The 20,950-nt window shown below is 37.5% G+C and overlaps 1 protein-coding gene across 1 annotated transcript in view; it reads right to left on the bottom strand.

The window, feature by feature from the left end:
* Positions 1 to 20,950, bottom strand: part of OCA2 (OCA2 melanosomal transmembrane protein) — a 192,084-nt gene that overhangs the window by 95,024 nt on the left and 76,110 nt on the right. The window contains exons 14-17 of the mRNA XM_013954085.2: positions 19,838 to 19,970; positions 3,948 to 4,095; positions 2,208 to 2,265; positions 731 to 839 (exon numbers count right to left, since the gene is read on the bottom strand). Of these exons, the coding sequence (XP_013809539.1) occupies positions 731 to 839; positions 2,208 to 2,265; positions 3,948 to 4,095; positions 19,838 to 19,970 (448 nt within the window). The remainder of the gene's footprint in view (positions 1 to 730; positions 840 to 2,207; positions 2,266 to 3,947; positions 4,096 to 19,837; positions 19,971 to 20,950) is intronic.

Below are 20,950 nucleotides of genomic sequence, written 5' to 3'. Positions count from 1 at the left end.
ACTGAGATTGCATGAGAAAACATAAATCTGAAATTCCCTTACTTTAAAGGGCTTAACGGCCTAAAAAATTGTTAACTTTTTATAGGTCAATGCACAGATCAGTTTTATGACTGCCCTTCAGTTATTTGGTTCTGTTTTTAGAACATGCAGAGCATTTCCTTATATAGACATACACATATCTATACAAAAACCTATGCATATAAAGTATGCATCTATCTACTTGTCCTATTTCAACATCCACAATGCTTTCAGTTGTTTCATTTCACATATACACAGTGTTTCCTTGATTTTGTTTTGGGAAATGATTTATTCTGGCAATACAGTAATGGAGACTGGAAGTTATAGAGTTATTTATACTTAACAAATGCCTGACTACTTTAGTATTCTTATGTAGAGTGATTATTTTCTGATGTCCACAATGAATCTTGGTCACTCATTCAAACCTATAGTAACCATGCCAAGATCAGGTTTGCTTATTCTGTAATGTGTATCCACCTAGTTAGTAATGGGAAGTCAGAAAAATAAAGTCATGAGAACTACCTGTTTTTCCTCCTGGGGTGACTGGGACATGACTATATTTTGAAAACTTGTTCTGAGAAACTGCTGTTCTGATTAACATGGTGGAATTGTAATACAACAGACATGTATAATAGGACTTTCTGAATGGAACTAGATGCAGAAAAATATTACTGTTTTTTCTATTTAAATAGAGCAAAACTATGAAACTTACCAAGATCCAAGTGGATGCCTGGAATAAATGAGTTCAGAAAAAACATAAGAATAACACATCCCAACACAGTCAGGCATTTGATGAGAAGAATTTTGTCTATTATTCTGTGCTGTAGACAAGAAAAAAAAATTCAAAAACTGTATTAAAGAAGGAACTATCTATTATGCATAGAGTTCACAAAAGCATGCATGAAGCACAATCTGCTGTTCCTATATTGTATATCCTCTTCAACATGAAAGGCAGAAATATTTAAATTGAAGCATTTCATACATACCTATAAAATCATGAATATGTAGGGAGGCCCAGTGTGAATGTAAAAAACACAAATAGCTAACCTCTGCTGAATACATTCAGTTGTGTTCGGCTACCCCCATTAATACAGTAGGAAAAGCATGGTTGAAATGCAGTTCCTACTACAGAGGGAACTCCAGGTCCTCTGTGGTTTCATGAGCCTGGAAAAAAATCACCCTTTGTTGCAGTTATGCTCTGAAAACCTATAACCTTCCCTAGAGGTCAAATCTTTCATCTTTCCTCTCCCTCTTTCATGGACATGCCAAGACCCTGCATCCCTGTTCCCAGCTGCATATGTCTCCCACTCAGACCCAGGCTCCTTCTACTTCTCTGCTCCAGTCTCACTTTCTCCATCAACCCAGGGAATCACCTTCTCCCAGCATGAGTTCCACTCTTGTTTCCAATCTCTTCCACACAATTTAAAACTTTATGAAAATACAATTTAATCTCTAATCTTTAGTAAAGCTGTCTTTTTTGCAATGCAGGGGAAAAAGTCTAAAGCTTAATAAGAAATCCTGCTCTTGTTCTGTTTTGGTATAACACATTGGACAGCTAAGTCCTGGTCAAGGACTTGAGCTCCCAAACACCACCCCAAAAATAACAGGCCTGGATTCATTAGTGAAGCTGGTGAGGTGGAGAGGAGACAATGTTTAGACAGTCAGGTGAAATTAATCCCACTAGGGAGCGTGCATCTCATCAGACTCAGCTTCAGCATAAACACAGACAGTGCTAATGTGTATGCAGCAAAGAGAATGGGATTTACCCAAATGCTTTATCCATACTTGAATAATAAAACAGGCATGTTACAGGCAGTGCAATAAATTAGAGTTGGTATTAAGTACATCAGTAGTAGTGTATTGTATAGTTATGTATCATGGTTATAAACAACCTACTGACCTTTTCCAAGTCCTTCCAGGCATGGATTAAAAATTTAAGAAAATATTGTTGAATCATTTATTGGGCCTTTAAACAATACTTTTCTAAGGAACGTAAGTATAAAATCTGATTAAAATTGTCACAATGTTGTTCAGCAGCCCTGTCCCACTGAGAAGCAAGCTGCTTGCCTACCAGCATTTCTTCTGCTCATGGGAGTTATTAAATTTGTATTGGATTCAAAGCACTCTCTGCACTCTCTATAAAGGTAGAGGTCCACTTACATTGATGCTGAGAACTGCCATCTACTTACTTTTTTCTGGAGTTCCTGAATATTTGTTTCCCAGTTTTTATCTTCTTGTGAAATTTGCCTGAAAGAAAACGAGACCTGCTTTTTTCCAGGGTGAAATTAGAGCTCTGCCAAGAGGATTGTAATAAATCTCTCTCATCAGAACTAGACCGCCCTTTTCCCTGTATGCAGCAACTCATACCACAAAGGGACCCTGGCCTTCTTGAGGCCAGTACAAAAACTCCCATGAGAATTCACTTAAGACTCCACTTTTGTAACACACTCCATTAATGCACAGGCCCTTCTGTTCATGGAAAGTCCCACAGATTTGGAAGGAACTAGCCTCCAGAGACAAGTGAGCCCTGCTATAGGATCTGGCCATAAGCAATACATAGATCACTTAATAGTTTCAGAAGCTGATGTGTGCCTTTTTGAGATAAAACAAGGGTCATGTGATAATACCAAAAAGTCAGAATACATATATTTTACATTATATTATTACATTATATATTATCATTTTATAATGAAGTTTTTAAGATCTGAATAACTTCATTGTATTATCAGCATAGTCAGCCCTCCGGCAAAAAGCCTTGGGGTTTGCAGCTCAGCAGCTCTGTTGCTAACACTAATGGATTTTTATGCTGCTACACTGTACTGGAGGAATCTTGACTCTCAAAATCAAATATATGATTTTTATTTACTCTTCAGAAGTCACCTCTTTAAAAGGTCATAGTGTCTAATAACAAGTTATTATTTTGTGGAAAAGGAGGTTATTTTAACAGATTTTTTTTGTCTTTTAATAGTAATACTGTCAGACCATCAAGCACATCATCAGCAAAAAATCTATGTAAATAAAAATCACCTTACTACTGGAATAGTTTCAGAAATCAAATTTACATGTCCTTGCTCACACTGCCTATTTAATTAACATGTTTATTAATGAAAATTAATTAGTTCAGTTTCATGTTAGCTTAGAGTCAATTTCACTGTCAGAATATTTAGCACTGCTATTCTCAGACATCAAATTCCATAGAGCAACAGCTGTTTTTTCTGGAATATAAACAAAATAGGTTTAGCATTTTTGTTAGTCATCATTTATAAAAATCTGCCTTTCTATATATAAAAAAGCTAATTATGGCTATACTCAGGTTAACACTGAAGATTTGATTATAAAATAATTTTAAAATGCAGTAATTAACTGATGGCATATTTTCCAAATTCATCACTTCACTGAAAAACACTTGAATTTTTCAGTAAAAAGATATATATAGCATTTCACTACACTGAAGCCACTATTGCAAAGAAAAGTCTAACTTTTTTTTTTTTTTTAATCAAAACTACTTGAAATTTCTAGCCTTTAAAATCTGGGTCATATTGACATCCGTTTTGTCCTAAAATACTTTGTGTTTTAGTAAGGTTGAGTTTGGTTCTTCTTGCCTGCACCAACACCCACGTGATCAAGAGGTGACTAAGAACATAGGTCATGCCCCAGTGAAGAAACCACTGATCTACACTTCCTGTTCTGCTTAAAATAACAAAAGGTGAGCGCTCGGCATATTGAACAGAATAGAAATATCACCACTGATTTTAGCAAAGCCATGCTGTCATCCCTATTTGTAGGTTAAGATGACTAGGAGCCCCCTGCTGAAATGGGGCTGGTCCTACAAACTGCCCATCCCTGTAGATTGTCCCTATCTTGTCCCACAGCACTGACGTCTGCCCTGCTAGGACTGGGACAGGGGATGTGAGCTGGCACTCTCTCACCTTTGGAAGGTCCTGAGCTTCTTCCCCAGGAGTATCTCCAGAGTCAGGACCTTCTGCATCAAGAGGCATTTCACTGCTGTCTCTTCTCTGCTGGCAGGGTTAATACGCTGTGCTGTTAATCTCCAAACATAGATCTCATGTTTCAGTTCTAAGAAGAAGCAAAATTACTTAGCTTAAGCAGGTATTCATGCACATGAAATCAGAGACCGAAGAATATGTATAACATGCCCTGGACTCAAAGCTGTTAAAATGCTTAAAACTTAGATTAGATTTCTCATGAAACAAGCCACTTAGGAGGCTGTTCTTACCATTCATTTAGCAGAGTTGAAGGGAATGGAAAACAAATAGAAATATTTTATAATTTTAAATAAATTAATCTCAGATTCTGTTTCCAAAGAACAAGAACTGTCTTCAAATGCTTGCAAATGGCTTCCACAAGCTTTAGTTCTAAAATCCTAGCACATTTGCTTTTCATCAGAAAATAAACTACCAACATACATTATTCTGCTGCTAACATGATACTAGGTACTTTGTAATTATGAATTAGATCAAGAGCTCCTTTACTATATTCAGAACAGACAACATCCAAATAAATGAAATTCCACATATTTGTAACTTACAATATAAACCATGATTCCTGTTGAGTGCCTTTCCATTCACTTGTTGTCATAATGTGAGGAGAAACAGAAATTTAGCACTGTGTTATGAAATATTGTTTAATAGCATTTTAAAGGCTTCCTAAGAGGACTTGTTTCTTAGGCACTGAAAATACACACAAATACAGCTACCATATTCTGCATGCTGGCCCAAATGGCATTTGCTCCTGTGCAAGTTTAACCACACTGATTATCACCTGAAATCCAAGGATTTTCAAAATTTTGCTTTATTTTTTCCAGTATTGTCAAGGCCTCAGAGAATGACTGAAAACTCTGTGTTCCCATTCAGGGAGGGCCTTAAATTGGGCATACCAAAAAAAGCTTTGGATTTTCCAGGAAATTCCTAAAGAAATAAAAGCAGACTATTCATGCAGAAATTTTCTGCACAAATGCATCTTGATAAACCAAGAGGACATTTCCTTACTTTTCCTTTCCCCCCAAATTACCTATCATTGAAGGCAAAGTGTCAAGAATTCCAATCTACATTTTAATGATCCCTGTTCAAATGGCAAGTTACAAATGGATGTGGAATTCTTTGTGCCACGTAAGCAAATTATATGCATTATTTATAAAATATACATCATATAAATATTATTAAATTAAGAACTATTTTAGCATACTTTGATGTAGGCAGCAATATTAACATTTACTGCTGCAAGTCCTTAGCAGTTCACAGTATCAGTATCAAAAAGAGTACTAAATGTGCATTTAATCCTCCCTCCCTTTTTGAGTAAGTATTTCCAGTGATAATACAGAGTAAATCATGTAAAGATTGACCCAACATGGAATTAGGCCTGACAGAATTCAAACTTGCATGAAAAAAGTGGAGGTGTCCAGAGAAGTCATAACCTGCCTGCACAGTTGATACAAAAAAGGAATCTGAATGATTCACTCACATTTTGAACAGCTCAGTTCTATAAATGAGCACACAGCTTGCAAGATATCAAAATGGTAATCTTTGCCTGGAGTTTGCAATATAAGGCCAGAAATGTAAGTTCACCCTATCTAAAGCCCAGTGACTATCCCAGGTTGTTAAACAGCGTTCACTTAGAGCATTTCTTCCAAAAAGGGATTCATACCTGAACCACAGATATAAAGAAGTGCAGAATCTACCACTTTCCTTTTTGATTTATTTGATGATTCTTGCTTTGGCTTTGTGCAAATGCCCTGTCCTGGTCATCATTTACCTTTCCATCAACATTTGTCGCATCCACAAATACATATCAGGAGTGATTTGTCATTCTCTTCCAGATCATAAATGAGAAAGTGAAACAGCTCTGGGCCACAGCTATGTTTTGCCTCCCCATGGAAAAATATTTTTCAATCGTTTCCTCACAAACCGTTTTGGGGGTGGGAGGAGGAGGATTTGGGTAGACAGGAGCTGTGCAAAAAACAAGTTTCAAAACACAGAAATGGTAGATTTTTTTTCTTTAATAGGATGAAAAGATTAAAACTTAAGTCTCTGAATTTGTAAACACTGTAAATAACTATTTATGAAAGAAGCTAGTGACCACATATTTGGGTTCTGCTTCAGCTCCACAGATAGTTTCCAGTCATTGGGTAACAAGATATTTCCTTTGTCAGCTTCCACCTCATCATGTCCACACTGAAAGGTCTGAAATCATGAGCTGGGAAGTTACTCCTTACTATATAGACCAGCAAGACTAGATGTAGAAAAACTGGAATGTGGCTTTCTTGCATATTGTCTCCTGTTTCTCTTTGCTCCAAACCTCCAGACAAAAGCTTTTTCTTTGAAAAAGTTTCCTGAGTCCTTCATGGTGAAAGAAATATTTCTATGATCCTACATGCTGTCTTAGCCTGAATGAGACAGAATCTTTTGTATTTCATTTAAGTAGGTGAAGTTGGGGAATCCTGTCAGCAGGTGAACGGTCCTTTTTGTTCTTCTCTTTCATGCAACTTTCAAGTCAATTGGACTGTGGCTTTGAACTTGTCTCTCATCATCAGTCCAAAAGAAAGAGTATGTTACTGTCTTTTTCAGTGGCAAACACTTGTGAAGCATGATAATGCAGTTTGCTATTCTGCTCTCTTGAAAGCCTGTCTTTGCTGCAACACCTTTTCTGATCATGTCTGTTCATCCTACCATAGCATTTCCCTTCATCCTTTCCAGGAGAGATTCCACCAAGGTTTCTCCTGATGGAAGAAAGTTAAATCTTTTATCATCTAACTGAGATGCAGCTCCCCAGCAGGTATTCTCATAAAAAGAATCTTTATCTTCACTCCTTCAAAAAGGGACAGCTAGCACCTTTTTATCTATGCCACAAACAAAACTGAGGAATGGAAAGCAGTGACTTGCATTGTACATTCCTGTTCCATATCTGAAGTGCTGTGGGGCTAATCTACTGGTTCAGCAAGGTCTACCTGATATTTTTGGCCTTTTTCTGAAGGAGTATATCAAAAATATATGTGTATTTTCACATGGCTTTGATCTTGCCTTTATGTGCAGCAAGTACATTCTTGATTGTTCAGAGTCATTAGTTTTCTAAACACCCCGAGGATGCGAACATCCAACCTGCTGTGGAATTTACTTCAGAGAAAAATGTCCTTTGAAAATCAAAACAGTCGATATGTCTTTTATGCTACTAGTCATGTTGCAGCAATAATTTGTGACAAGGTTTTCTAACTCCACAGGAAGTTTCTCTTCTTTCTGTTTCATGCACACTTTTATTGTAATGGCATTTTATGGCATCAGGTGATACATATGTATTAGCAGTAGGTTTTCTTCCAAAGGAAGTATAATGCAAGACCCTTGAGGTCAGTGAGAACACTGAACCCAGCCAAAGACATTTAGACCTTTATCTGCACCTCCCATTTCAGGCTTGCAAATCCATTTAGGGTAGCAACCCCTAGAGTTTGGGAACTTCTGATATTTTATTACCTACTATGTTACACATTATGGATAAGGATTTAATGCATTGCAGGGTCTTATCGATCACTTTGACATTACAGCTAAGGCAGTGTAAGGGTGAGCTGCCACCAAAGGGGAAAGTCTCACCCACCATTTCCCTTTCTCCCTAACTTCCTGTCCCTCCTCATACAGGATCTAGTGTTCATGTTACTGCAGAATGTGCTGACTCAGCTCACTCATCCCCCAAAACCCAGTTTCTGCAGGTTTTCTGCAGGGTTAGCTTTACGGTGGATGAGCTTACTAACTAATTTATCCTATGACTGCTAAATCCAGTGCTAATGGTTGAAATGGTCTCTCTGTGTAGCATGGGGGGACTACACTTTTTGGTGGCATTTTATCATTAAAACAGCTAAACTAGCATTTAACTGCAATTGGAGTATCAGTAGTTGAAGTGATATAAGCAAGGTGAAGTGTAGTATGCAGCAATTTAGAATGAGAGGCGATAGGAGAGATGTAGCTCTGTCAGGGAATTCAGACCATTGGGATAATATTAACATTGAACATGCTGCATTCATAAAACCTACAAGGCACTGCAGCAATATACCTAGCATTATTTTTTTCATAAACATAATAATTGCTTTTCATTTTTTCTTTTTTTTCCCCCTTTACCTGAAAGTCAATTTCCAATAAGAAAAGAATAATTTTGGGGTCAGCTCTATAGTCAAATAAAGTATCAGCAAACATATAAGACTTATGCTGTTAATCAGCTTTGGTGCTGCCATTCATCTCATCTCATTTTACAACGGAAAGCACAGAAAATCCTGACATGAAGGCCTGGAACCATCAGGTTTAACAGAGTTTCAGCTAAAGAGTTCAGCTGTGACATTTCAGAAATTATTTTCTGCATTTTAGAAAACATTATGTTTCATTTAAAATGCATATTCTTTCTGCAGTCTGACAACTAATAGTCAGACTGATTTTCACTTAGTGTAATCATACATTCCCTCCCACGCAACTGCCAATAACAAAGAGCACATCCTCAAAAACTGTGTGTAATTAATTCCCAATCTCAGAATCTGAAGAGGCCAGTCTTGTTAACTGAAGATACTCAAAAGAGCATGACCAACCTTGATGAGATGATAAAATTATCATAAGACGGCAATTTTTAACCTGCAAGTGCTTGAAATACATTAACTACCTTTTCTGCAAGCAAGACAAGTTTGTACTGATGGGTTACAACTAACAAAATGCAAAGCATGTTCCCAAGGAACACTTTTTTTCTCTACATGTTGTTGTAGCTTAACTTTTTCCAGTAAAGCAATTATTTTTCTTAGCTAACTTTTCAGAACAAGGATACTTCTGCCAAAACATTATCTGAAAGGAAATTAAGTGCCATGAATTATAGCTTAATCCAGTAATAATATCCATAGTTTTTAATAAATACATTTTAAGTCCCTGATATTATGTAATTAATCCTCTCAACATTATTAGAAAGTAAGTAAGTGTCATCTTCATTTTGAAAGCACAGAAGCTAAGTCAGAAGGGTGAAGCCCAAGTGTAGAAAGAATTAGTGTCATATGATATTCCAGCTCAACAACTCATGCCTCTCTCCTGGAGGCTGCGTCCCTCAACAGGAAACAAGTGTGAGGAGCTGCTTCTGCCAAAACTTCTGAATGTCCTCATCTTTACTCCTTTGCATAGTCCAGTTTATTTGTCATGTGGATACAGCTGAGCAGAGGCATAATTGTTGCAGGGTCTTCAAAACTCTGCAATAAAACATGCCTTGCTTTATTCCTCCCTGTTCTTGCAAAGGAGTGCGAGAAATCTGCATAATGCTGCATAAAGCAATTTAACAAATTTATTTAAGCTTTTAAGCTCAAAAAATGGGATTCAGCTCTCGAAAGACAACTGGGGCCCCATTTGGTCACTGAGTGCCATTCCAGGTGCCCTGCAAGAGACTTGCAGCTGTGGCACAGGACCAACGGGAGACCCTCGCCCCTGCGGTGAAGCAGCTGAGGCCAGGCAGAAAACTCCAGGGCATCTCAGATCATGGCACACACCTGAGTTGGACACCCTGTGTTAGTCACCTCCTAGAGGTTTTCTTCTGAGTGAGCTGAAGCAGCCTGTTGCAGCCATGGGAGTTAAACAGCAAGTGTCCCTCTCCTTAAAAATTTAACTGGAATTTTTCCTCACTATGTTTTGGGTTTTCCCTCGTAATTTTGACACCTGAAGGAGGGGTGAGGAATGAGGAATTTCAGCAAGCACTACAAGCCCACCACTGCATGTTAGAAAGGAGCAGTCTATTTAATACCTCTACAATGGCCAATAACATGGCACTCAGATGGAGTAAACTGCAGATACATAAATAGGGTTAGATGTTTCAAAAGATTTCAAAATGGTTGATAAAGATGCACATTGATGACTGCATTATTCTCCAGGTGGTTTCTACTTAAAGAAGAGATGGATTCTCAGGTGATATATGCTCAGTTCTCCTTTTTGGATAAATCAGAGCCTCAAGGTGATTTCAGCCCATGATCTTACTCTCTTTTGTCAGTGCCTATGGAGAATAATGACTCAGATGACTAAAAAAAGGTAGGTGTTTTAGTGTTTTCCCCATCTTTTAAAAGCAGCAATATGAATATATTTAGGCTTCATATGTGCTCGTTAACACTTGTCTAATGTTATTACAGTACTCTGTTCTATTACACTGAGAACAGCACAGGGTCAGGGAAAGTGAATAATCAAGTATCTTGAGCATTCACTTAGCTAAAATCCCAGTGTAATCTGTTTCAAAAAAAATTACATCAGATTTGAAATCTATCAAAACAATTCCACTTTACTCACTGTTAAGAAGCTGCAACTCAGACTGCCAGACTTGACAATCAGAATCAAGTTAGCCAGTGTATTCAATTAAAGTGCAACAATCTCACTATTAAAAAAGTCTCTCTTGAACTCACTGTCATCTGCTCAAAAGCGAATAGATACATTCCAACAGTAAAACATTTTGCACCACACCAAATAACGACTGAGGTCAATTCAATATCAGAAAAGAAAAAAAAAAAGTGATGCAAGCAATGGTTTAAAGATAGTATTGCCAAAGTCCTATTAAGAAATAAAGAATCACGAATAGATACAGCCTCAATAGGACACCTGTTATAAAACCAAAAGATAAGTGCCTCATCTAATGCTTTTAACAAGGCAAAATGAAGAGCAAAATACTGAAGCACACTTCAGAAGCATCATATGTTTTAGCAGTCAGTTTAAATGTGAAAAGGGTAACCAATAAGTTCAGCTCATTTTGATTAAAAAATGGCTGGAACAAGTAAAAATTCTGCCAAGGTTACAGGGTTTTTTGAAAAATCATCACAGTGAAAGCTCCTTGTAGCAAGCAGATACAGAGCATGTTTTACATTAACCTAAATTGCTGCCTTAAGCTCTCTATAGCAGGAAGATCTTATGAGCTTCAGACCCATCAGAACAAAGTGAAATTTTTGCCAAAGCATCACCAAAACACCGTGATTGAAAAAGTCCAGGTACTGTTGACCAGTATATTTCTGTACAATCATTCCACAGCTTTGGTATGCATACAAAAATCCAGGAGTGCAAGTGCTGTAAAAGAAACAGAAGCTATCACTTTCTAAGTTTTTACCTCTCATCTGTGATTTTTCTGTACTGATTCCATCTCTGAAAAAGTATATAATAAAATTGTACTGCTCTATTGATTCAAAATGCCACTGTATTATACTTTCTGTCTGCATAGAGCAACTAAAGTAATTTTACTGCCTCCTTGTGACAACTACATTATCAATGCACTAAGCATAATAATATGCAACTGTCATATTTCCCTTATTCTGCAATGTCAGAATACTATTTTTATCATCTGAAAACAAGAAAGGACAGATCAACATTTTCCTCTTTCCAAGGGATAATTCATCAACTCTAACAATGTACAGAGAACATATACAAGAACTTCAAACATGGAATGAACAATCTTGAATCTATATAAAGCAAACTACTACACTTTTTTTTAAGCCATGAGTATTACAAAAAGAGATGTTGAAGGTACAGAGAATAAAAGGCAGAGATTTTTCTGACATTTTCAAACGTAAAATCATGACTCTGGTGGATCCTAAAACATTATGCAAAAAGGAATATATACACAGTCCATAGGAATTATAAACTCTCTGATTCCTTTGAAACTGAAAGTCTTAGAGTTGTTTAAAATAAAAGATACAATATGTAGCAGAAAGATATGAACTTAGATCCCAAGATAATTTGTAAGAAAGCTACATCCTTTAGTTTAGCATGCTATACACCACAATAGGACTGTTAAAATATTAACTACTTATTGTTAACACGTAAAACTGTATTACAGAGAAGGGGGGGGGAAAAGGATTTCCTATCCCACATTGTTCAAGATTTAAAAATGCTTCCTGTGCCCTGGGATGAGGAAGGGAGAGAGCTCAGAAGATGAATGCAATCTGTAATGTCAAATAGGGCAAAGACTGGAGTATGCAAGCAGCAACTGGATCCCTTATGTTAAATCACTCCTTGTTGTTATTCTGAAGCTCAGAGGAGCACACTGACCTCCAGATGTATACACAGACAGACTGATCTCTCTGTTATGTGATGTGGTTTGGAGCAGAAATCCCATTCTAGGGATGGGAAACATTTCCTAATGTAAGTTTCATTATAACCAACAGAAAAAAATTTTACAAGAAGTTATGATGAATTTAGCATCTTGGCTAGGGAGAGTAGAGTGCAACGTATATTGAAAAACTGCCAAACAGATCTAGCTTGGAGCTGAATGCTTGAAAGTATCTTGAAACATTCCTTTCTTTAGATACTATTCTTTGCATAATCTGCCAGTTGGATTCCATTGCTGAACCAACTTTCAAGTGAGGACAGCCAACTATTTTAGAACTGTTATATTAAAATACTAATATTGCTTTACTGGCAGTTAATAAAGTACCTACAAAGGTATAGAAGCATTTAGAGAATGAGATTTACTAATATATTTAATCCAGCTAGGTACATGATTGACCTCTTACTGAGACTAGCAGAAAATGGTTCCTATGGTTACAAATACACTTCTAAAAAAAATATGGCTAGGAGTTGTTCTCGGGCCTGAGGCCAAGTGGCAGACATACCTGTCTTGATAGTACATGACACGTTACCCTGGGTCCACTCTGTGCCCCTGCAGTGTCCTTGTGGCCCTAGATATTATTATTAGTTTATATTAGCTTTTTTCAATTCAAAGTGTCTGAAAGAATGTGAGGGTTGTCTCACATGCCATCATAGTAGTTTTTCCCAAGCATTAAATCATCATTACATCACACTGCTACATGCCCTCATACCATCCGCTGCAGTGTTTGAGGATGCAGAGGACACTGGGATAGTGTTGGAGGATGGTGCACTATTCAGGGAGCCAAAACTTTTGCAATCTTACACAAACTGGGAGGTAGTACAAGCACTCCAAAATGAAGCAAAATACAAAATTTAAAAATCTGTTTATTTAGCAGTGTGGACACAACCTATGTGACAAAATTACTTTTTAAAACACCCCTTTATCAGCACTTTTAGGCATCTCCATGACTGACAAACTATATCTCAAGGCTAGAAGGAAATCAACAATCTATTTGAACTATCCGAAAAGAATTATAGCTTGAATGGGCTTAAGTGGCCAAGGAACCAACCTATGTCTGCATGGAAACACAGCCTAATCTCACAGGCCATGAGAGCGCAGTGCAGAGAGAAAGAGAAACTTCACTGCTTCCTCCAGCAGTAGGCAAGTCATACCATGCCAGGAGAAAACAGCAGAGTGCTTTTTCAACCTTTAAACCAAGCCCACCTGCCCTGGGGGACGTTCTTTAAGGAAGGCATCTCCAAGCTGCAACGGGCAAGAGGCTTCGCATGATCAAAATAATGACGACAGCATTGAGCTATTCTTTGTGTTTACCCTCAATTACAGCTGACAATGCCTGCACTCTGCAAATCCCATGTAGTACTAAGTACTACAACAGCCTTTTCATAGTCACCGCACTACTGAGAGGTTCTAGACAGCACAGAAATGTTGAATTCACCAGACATTAAGTGTTAAATGAGTTTTTCAGTTCCATCTTGTCTTCTCTCTTGATCTTAATCCTAGCTGTGTCATCCCTTGGATAGCTTCACAAAAAAGGGGCCTGATGCCAAGGGGCTGGGGGAAGGCAAATATTTAGTTGATTTAAGCAGCTGTTTCAAACGATGCTTCTTCTATGTCCAGGAATGACTCCGGGACTTCTTGGGCCTGCAGCCAGCATAGTGCTATCAGTTACACGTTTGACAACCCTTAATTATCCCTCCCTACTTCTTTCCTTTTCTACATTTTATACCTTTTCATGGCTGATTTTGTACCCTATTTTTCCCTGCCTTCTATCCCATTTCTTCTCATAGAGCAGCAGTTGTAGAGCTCCACATGGAAGAAGGAAACAGATTAGCATACTCATCTGGTTTCTGGTTTCTGTGTTGAGGGAATCTGCACTGTGCTTTTTACATATTAAGTACTGTACACATTACTGTGATTAAACAGACAATTCCTTCTGCTGCAGGCTTTACATACCTACTATCATACTACCACAGCAGTGTTTTACCAGCTGCTGCAGACAATAAGCTACACTAGAGGGGACAACGTGCTCCCCCCACCCCCCACCAGGACATCACCACTCCTGCTTTAACATCAGGTTTCTCTTTCAGTGGGCAAAACTATCACAAATTGGAACAAGCAAAACAGGAGAACCGGAGAGCCGGTACCAAAACACTTCACTAAGATAAAGCTCTTCACCTTTGGCAAAAATGGCAATAATAACACTTAACACTGTACCACATGTCACCTTCTGTCCTGGTGATAAGGACCTTCCTAAACACTGAGGTCCACACCTTAACAGCTTGATAGTTGAGACATAATGGTGTATTGTCATGCTTTCCAGGGGTAAAATAATGTGTTGTTAACCCTTAAGGGAAGTAAAAACTTTGGTTTCAAGTAAGAAAATGTTTCCTGGGGGAACAGCAACTTTAATTCCTCTTCCACTCATATATTATTATTTCTTTTTACTCTTTCCTTTGGGGAAGAGCATATATATCTTTTTAACCTTCTCAGCTTACTACCCTAATCCTACTATCCTTTTAGTTAAATTCCACTGTTTGTTTTTAAGTATTAAATAATGATAAATAAAATAAGTCAGATCCCAGGTCCCAAAAGGTAACAGAACAAAAAGCCCCTATTTATCCAAAAAGACAGAGCTTTACAAAAGTTCTTTTGTAGACTGTCTTTGCACTCTTCTAAATGTTGGCCCTTTGTTCTTAGAACACCTACATTTCCAGTAGAGGTAAGCTTTGTTTCTTCAGTACCCCTAAGATATAAAAATTATGTTTCTTCATAATTGTTTTCTCACTATATTGAATTGAACATTATTCTCCATCTTTGTAAGCTATACATTATAAACATACAAAGGGAGGGAATGTTCATTAGGGAATAGTTCCAAATCGGTTCCTTCCAGCCAGGAAAGTTTATTCCTTCCCATAGGTAAGTTCAGGGTCAAAAAAGGGAGTTCTGCACCTAAAAGAAGTCAACCACAGGGAAAGAACTGGAACCAAGGGAGACATTTGAGGGTATCTGGGCAACATTCATGAAAGCTGTATTGGGCAAGGAGAGCTACACAGACAGAAACAGAAATTGCAGCAGTCTTTAACAGCTTCTCCAGACACAGACATGGAGGTAAATGGGCTAACTGAATGAATGAAAGCTTGCAAGGAAAGAATTAAACTATGCAAAAGTTCATGCGGTTCTTCAATTTTGTACATTGTACTTCATTTCACTAGGGATATGAATACTCATACTTTCTTCTGAAAAAGCTGTTTTTTAAGGGACTTTAACCTCCTTTCCGGTCATAATTCCTGCAGCAATTGAATGGGCCCCTCACTTCAACAGCAGAGTAAAGCCTGAAGATCCCCCTCTGCAGGCAGTTGTAGTCTGCAGTTCCACACTGAATATTTATCAGCTGAAAGTTGCATTTCAGAAAATCCTCAAAAATCTCCCTTCATTCTTAAAAGGCATTTGAATATCTCTTTCATGGTTGAGTTTTTCAGATTCTTTTCTCTTTTATATTATGCCTACTGAAAGTAAATATTATTTCTGGGGGAGAAATGTGTTTTTTCTACTGGACAACAGTTAAAGCTCAGTCCAAATATCAACAAATTAAAGACACTGGTAACACATAGTATTGAAAAATTTCCAATATATCATCAGAATAATGGTATTACCTGTTCTTAAAATTAGCCCTTATCCATTCTTAGAAATCTACATAGCCCAAAACAACAGAAAAGACAGTGAAAATCTAGCAGACCAGTTAACTCTCACATGACCTAAAAAGACTTGTTTAATTGCTAATCGGGGGACAGACTGGGGGAAGGCAGATATTTAGTTGATTAAAACAGCTGCTTCAAACAATGCATTTCAAGTTATCACAGAATCACAACAATTAGAGATAGAAGGACCCCTTAAAGTACCTTGGAACAAATTCTACTTCTTTTGTAAATCCAAATTACTAAAGCTACCTTCTAATGGAATCTGTATTTATCACTTTCTCTTTCCATTTCACAGAAAATTTCCATAGAAAAAGTAGTGCTTTAGCTTTTGATTTAATTGAACAGCTTCTCAGCTGATTAGCTTCTCAGCTATGGAGGAGCTGCTGATTATGAGAAGGAACACATGGTATACTGATTATAAGACTGCTGTATCTAAACATACAATGCTGCAAGTACCACTGATTACCAGGAGATGAATTGAGGTAAATATGCTAGCTTCTTAAAAGTGTACGATGTTTCACTAGCAAAAATATTATGTCAATGAATAAATTGTACTATTTGAGTTAATCCAAAAGTGATTATGCGTGTTTGATTTCCTAAAAATCAAAAACATGCTTTAAAAGTTATAGACTAAAGAAAAAAATAATAGTTCTATTTTTAAAAAATTATCTTCACAAAATAATGCTATTATGTTAGCAGCAAAATTGTTCAGACTTGGCAGAATGAGCTTTCTGACTGTGTAGATATACTTATCTGAGAACATCTTGCAAGCTGGCACTTTTAAAGATAATTTAAGTATATAATAACTTCAGTTATTCGTGAAAATTGCCATGAAGCTATGGTTTTTATTAGAAAAAAAAGTAATGAATAAAAGCAAATTGATTCTTTTCAAGTAAGAAAGTTGGAAAGTTACAAAAAATTGCTGAATACCAAAGATTTTAATAATATACTTCCAGACAACAAAAAAAAAGTAATCATTTTTAATAATGATGCATAATTACAATGCATTTTATCTGGGAGGTTGCAAGGGTTCCTTTCGTCGCCAACAAAAAGATAATTTCTTTCCCAGTGACGATCTCTTCCACAAAGGATTTTCATTTTTGAGCCCTGCATAGAACAGGTAGGAACTTCTTCCGTATTTAGCATTTTGATATAGAAGAGAAGGAGCAATTGAAACATGAGCCAAGTGCCTACCTATTCAGGTTATGCATTTAAGTAGTCTATTTGGGACAACTCAGAAGCGAATAATGTTTATCTCATACCATTTTTGTCTCTCTTTCAATAGTAACTTTGACCAAAAAGTAGGAAGGTCACTCACCCGCCCATGATACATAGTTTTTTCATGGATATTTATTTCAAGTAAGGATGCCTTCCCACAAGGCAAAACTCATCATTAATTACTTCAAGATGACAAATTTGAGTCATATACATTGCCAGGAGAGCATCCCTTTCTGCATGTTAGCATTTGCAATTTTCAGTGAGTAACCCATTTTCTCTAAAGGCATTTTTGGCACCCAAGATAACCATCTATTTGAATGGATACAGATGTAGTATATACAGGTGAGCCAGAAGTGTCCGGTCATTTTGTCTACTGGAAAATAAAGCCTTTTCTCTCTTTCAGCCAGAAGTACCTAGTCAATGGATTTATTTACCAGGTAAGGAAGATTTCTTGCATCATCTCCCCTGCTACAAAAAATTGGGGAAGAAGATTCTTGATGGACTTTCTGAAAATCTTATTTTGCACTGTCACAGGGAAATATCTTGACATTTTGGGGGCTGAGTTCCTTGCTTTATTTCTCTTTCTCTTAGGATCAAATGCCTAAGGGTGCAGAAAGCCTTACCTGTTTTACAGAGGCACAACAATGCAAATGTCTATCTTCTACCAAGCATGCATATAGAAGGAAAATTCTCCTTAATTTTCTTAGAAAATAGTTAGGTAATATCACCTCTAGAACACCTCAAAAACTCTTTGATTCTTAATGTTGAGAAGGACTTTGGCCCCTAGGGTTGTGAACAGATAGATAGGCTGAGTTCACCTTTTACTGAATGGGCACTGACATCCCTCAAAACCAAGGGTCTGCACAAGATCCAACTTTCTCAATGGCAGAGTCTCCCTCTGACCTTCCTTACAGATAAGATTCAAGAGACATGGTATAATCCACAGAGGAGAGGACAGGCACTTTTTGTCTCTAATAAGACCCTGCTCCTAAAGCCAATTTTCTTTAGAACAAGGCCAATCACTACAAGTGATACTCATCTTGCCCAGATTAGGTGCCTACCATGAAGACCTCTAATACTGAGTTAGTCCCTTTACAGTCAAAAGAGGAAAATAAGAATTCGGGTGTGATACATCTGACCTGTTCAGGCCTTAAAAGGGCCTGTCTTTCTCCACTGGTGCAGTGAGAACACCTGCGGAAGATCTGGCAAGGAGTCAGAGACTGGCAGTTTACATAATAGCAGCCCCAGAATGTGCTCTCTACACACTGACTGAATTCCCATCAAGGCCAGATATGCATATTCCATTTTGTCAACAATGTCTAGCTGCTTCCCAGCCAGTAGCTACTTCAGGTTAGCACAGCTGAGATAAGGAAATAGTTCTAGTGGGCCCTTACAACAAGTTGAGTCCCGCCTGGGCATCCAACCCGTGCATCCAGCAGCCTTCCATCAGTGACCCTTCTGCACAGTTCCCAGGGCTCTCAGTGCAGCTTGGGATGCAAGTCCTTTATTAAATCTACCCTATTTAACCCCTCACAAACCTTGAGTGTCTCTCTACTCCGGTATCTGACCCTCCCTTTCCCACCTTGTGATCACAACTGGTTACACAGGAAGCCGAGGAGGACTCATTCAGCTTTGAGCAACTACACTGCAAATATGCACCATACAGTCAAGTGAAGGACTTTTTTTCCCCCTAGATCTTCTACACAAAAAAAAGTAAACAACCAGGTTCTCATGGCAGTGACTTTTATACCAAGTATATCAAAAGCTGTCTTCCCCCTACTAAGCAGACCCCATGCACATTGTTTCAGAGATGTCATACAGCACGTTAAAACATCTGCTGCATGGTCAGTGAAAGCCTGCATCCCAAGTCCAGTGGCCAAAAATGAACAACCATCTTTCCTGGGAAAGAGACCATTTTACTTAGTTACCTTTGTACAAAGCCTGCTATGAAATCAAACAAGGTGTGTCATACTTTGTGAATCGTTTCTTACCTCATAAAGAGATTGTGGACATTTTGGGTTATTATTGAGTTTCACCACTGAAATAGAAGCCTTTCAATGATGAAGATTTCAAAACCTCTGAATAGAAAGGCATGAAAGCACTAAGAGAAAAGGGAGCAACATACTTAACAAACATTGAAAAGGCTAGTGGAAACAGCTTTACCAAGGCTTCTAGGAACTACTGAGGTGAGCAAGCCAAGAGAGAAATAAAATAGCTTGGGTCTAACTGAATCATAGATATTATATACCAGAGAAAGGTAGGGCTGGAAGAATTGCAAAGGCAAGCTGGAAAGAATTTGAAAAGTTGTTCTTCTCTTGAAGAAATGTCCTTCACTGACTACAGAGAGGGAAAGAACTGCCGATAGGATTCAGTCAGAGAAAATGAGCAGCGAGGGGATGCATCAGTGCACTACACCTGCCAGAAGAACCTGGGAAACTTGGGATATTTCTAAAGCTAAGCTGTGGACTTGGTATCTCGACCAGACATTAACAATGGCAATACAGAATATAGTGGGATTCAAGCCTATGGCTATAAATGATGCAAAATATCCCCACAAATAGTGTAAAGTATTTAATAATCTGTGTCAACCACACATCTTAGCACCAGAAAAAATCCATTTCTAAAAGTCAGAAAAAAATCATGATTAAAAATCAACTCTAAATTATTTGTAAATAATAAATATTCAGAGACTGAATGGGAGCAGATACTTCCATCTGAGGACAGCATTATAGTAGACACTATTTAGTTTATATTTAACATGTTCAACTTGGTGCTTAAAAAAATGTTTCCATGCTCAAACTCACCAACAATTTCACTTGGCTCCTTATTGTAAAGTTTTTTGTTCCAGTAAAGAAGTCTGAGAAAAGGAAAGGAGACCAGAACAACAAGGCAAATGCCAACAAACATATGCCCTGTGAAGGCTGCGAAATCCAATCCCTGGAAATGAAAATGAAAACCTGTATTAAAAATCAGTTATTTTCCTATATTACCTACAAGGAAAATTATCAACTATACATACTTTACCAATCATTAATAAATATAAAGCAATAATGTAAATTCTAAGTGCAGCATATGCTATAATTTGTCTGTTTCAGGGAGACCAAACACATTTCAATTTAATTCAGAGAACTCAAAAATAGCATTATGAGTTATTCTAAAACATTCAGTGTTCCTGAAACATTAAAAAACTAAACTGAAACATTAAATCTCACTTTAATCACTTAGATCATTTTAAATTCATTTTAAATCACTTTAAACCACAGAAATAATTAAATGTTAGTGACTAGCTTTTGTTTTAAACTGGCAACAACAAGGATTTTTACATTAATTCTATCAGAAGCGGCATTACTTCTAAATTCTCTAATATTCTTCTACAACAAAAATATATGTCAATAGTCTGTTTATTTTTCTGCCTATTTAAAAGATGGACACATTTCTTTACAGTTTGCATAAGAAAATTCTTCCATGGAGGGGTTCTCAAAAATGTTAAGTGGACTATATTAAAAAGCTATTGCTTTAAATAATAAAAATGAACAGTGACATCCTGACCTTACTTTGAAGTTAGCCATGCTTTGAGCAGGAGGTTAGACTAGATGATCTTCGGGGCCCCTTTCAACTCAATTATTCCATAATTCTCTATCACATATACTGCAGTGAATCAAGGTTAGCCTTTGGGCTGGGATTTTCTGAGGCTGTCTGTCCATCATCAGACTTAAGGGGGGTCAGGTCTAGGGTACTCTGGTAGCAAGGAGCTGCCGTATATGCTCACAGCAGAGGTCCTCTGAATTGATGATCCCTACACAGCAGCTCTGTCATGCTTGGAAGAAAGCATGAGCAAAGCATTGGATAACTCAGGTTGTCCAAACTGAATTCCTAAAGCATCCACTGTCTTCTCAAGACCCTAGAAAATCACAGAG

This window comes from Apteryx mantelli, chromosome 1 (genome assembly GCF_036417845.1).
Source record: "Apteryx mantelli isolate bAptMan1 chromosome 1, bAptMan1.hap1, whole genome shotgun sequence".
NCBI classification, from domain to species: domain Eukaryota; kingdom Metazoa; phylum Chordata; class Aves; order Apterygiformes; family Apterygidae; genus Apteryx; species Apteryx mantelli.
Note: the sequence above shows the minus strand (reverse complement) of the source record. Positions and strands in the feature narration are given on the sequence as shown.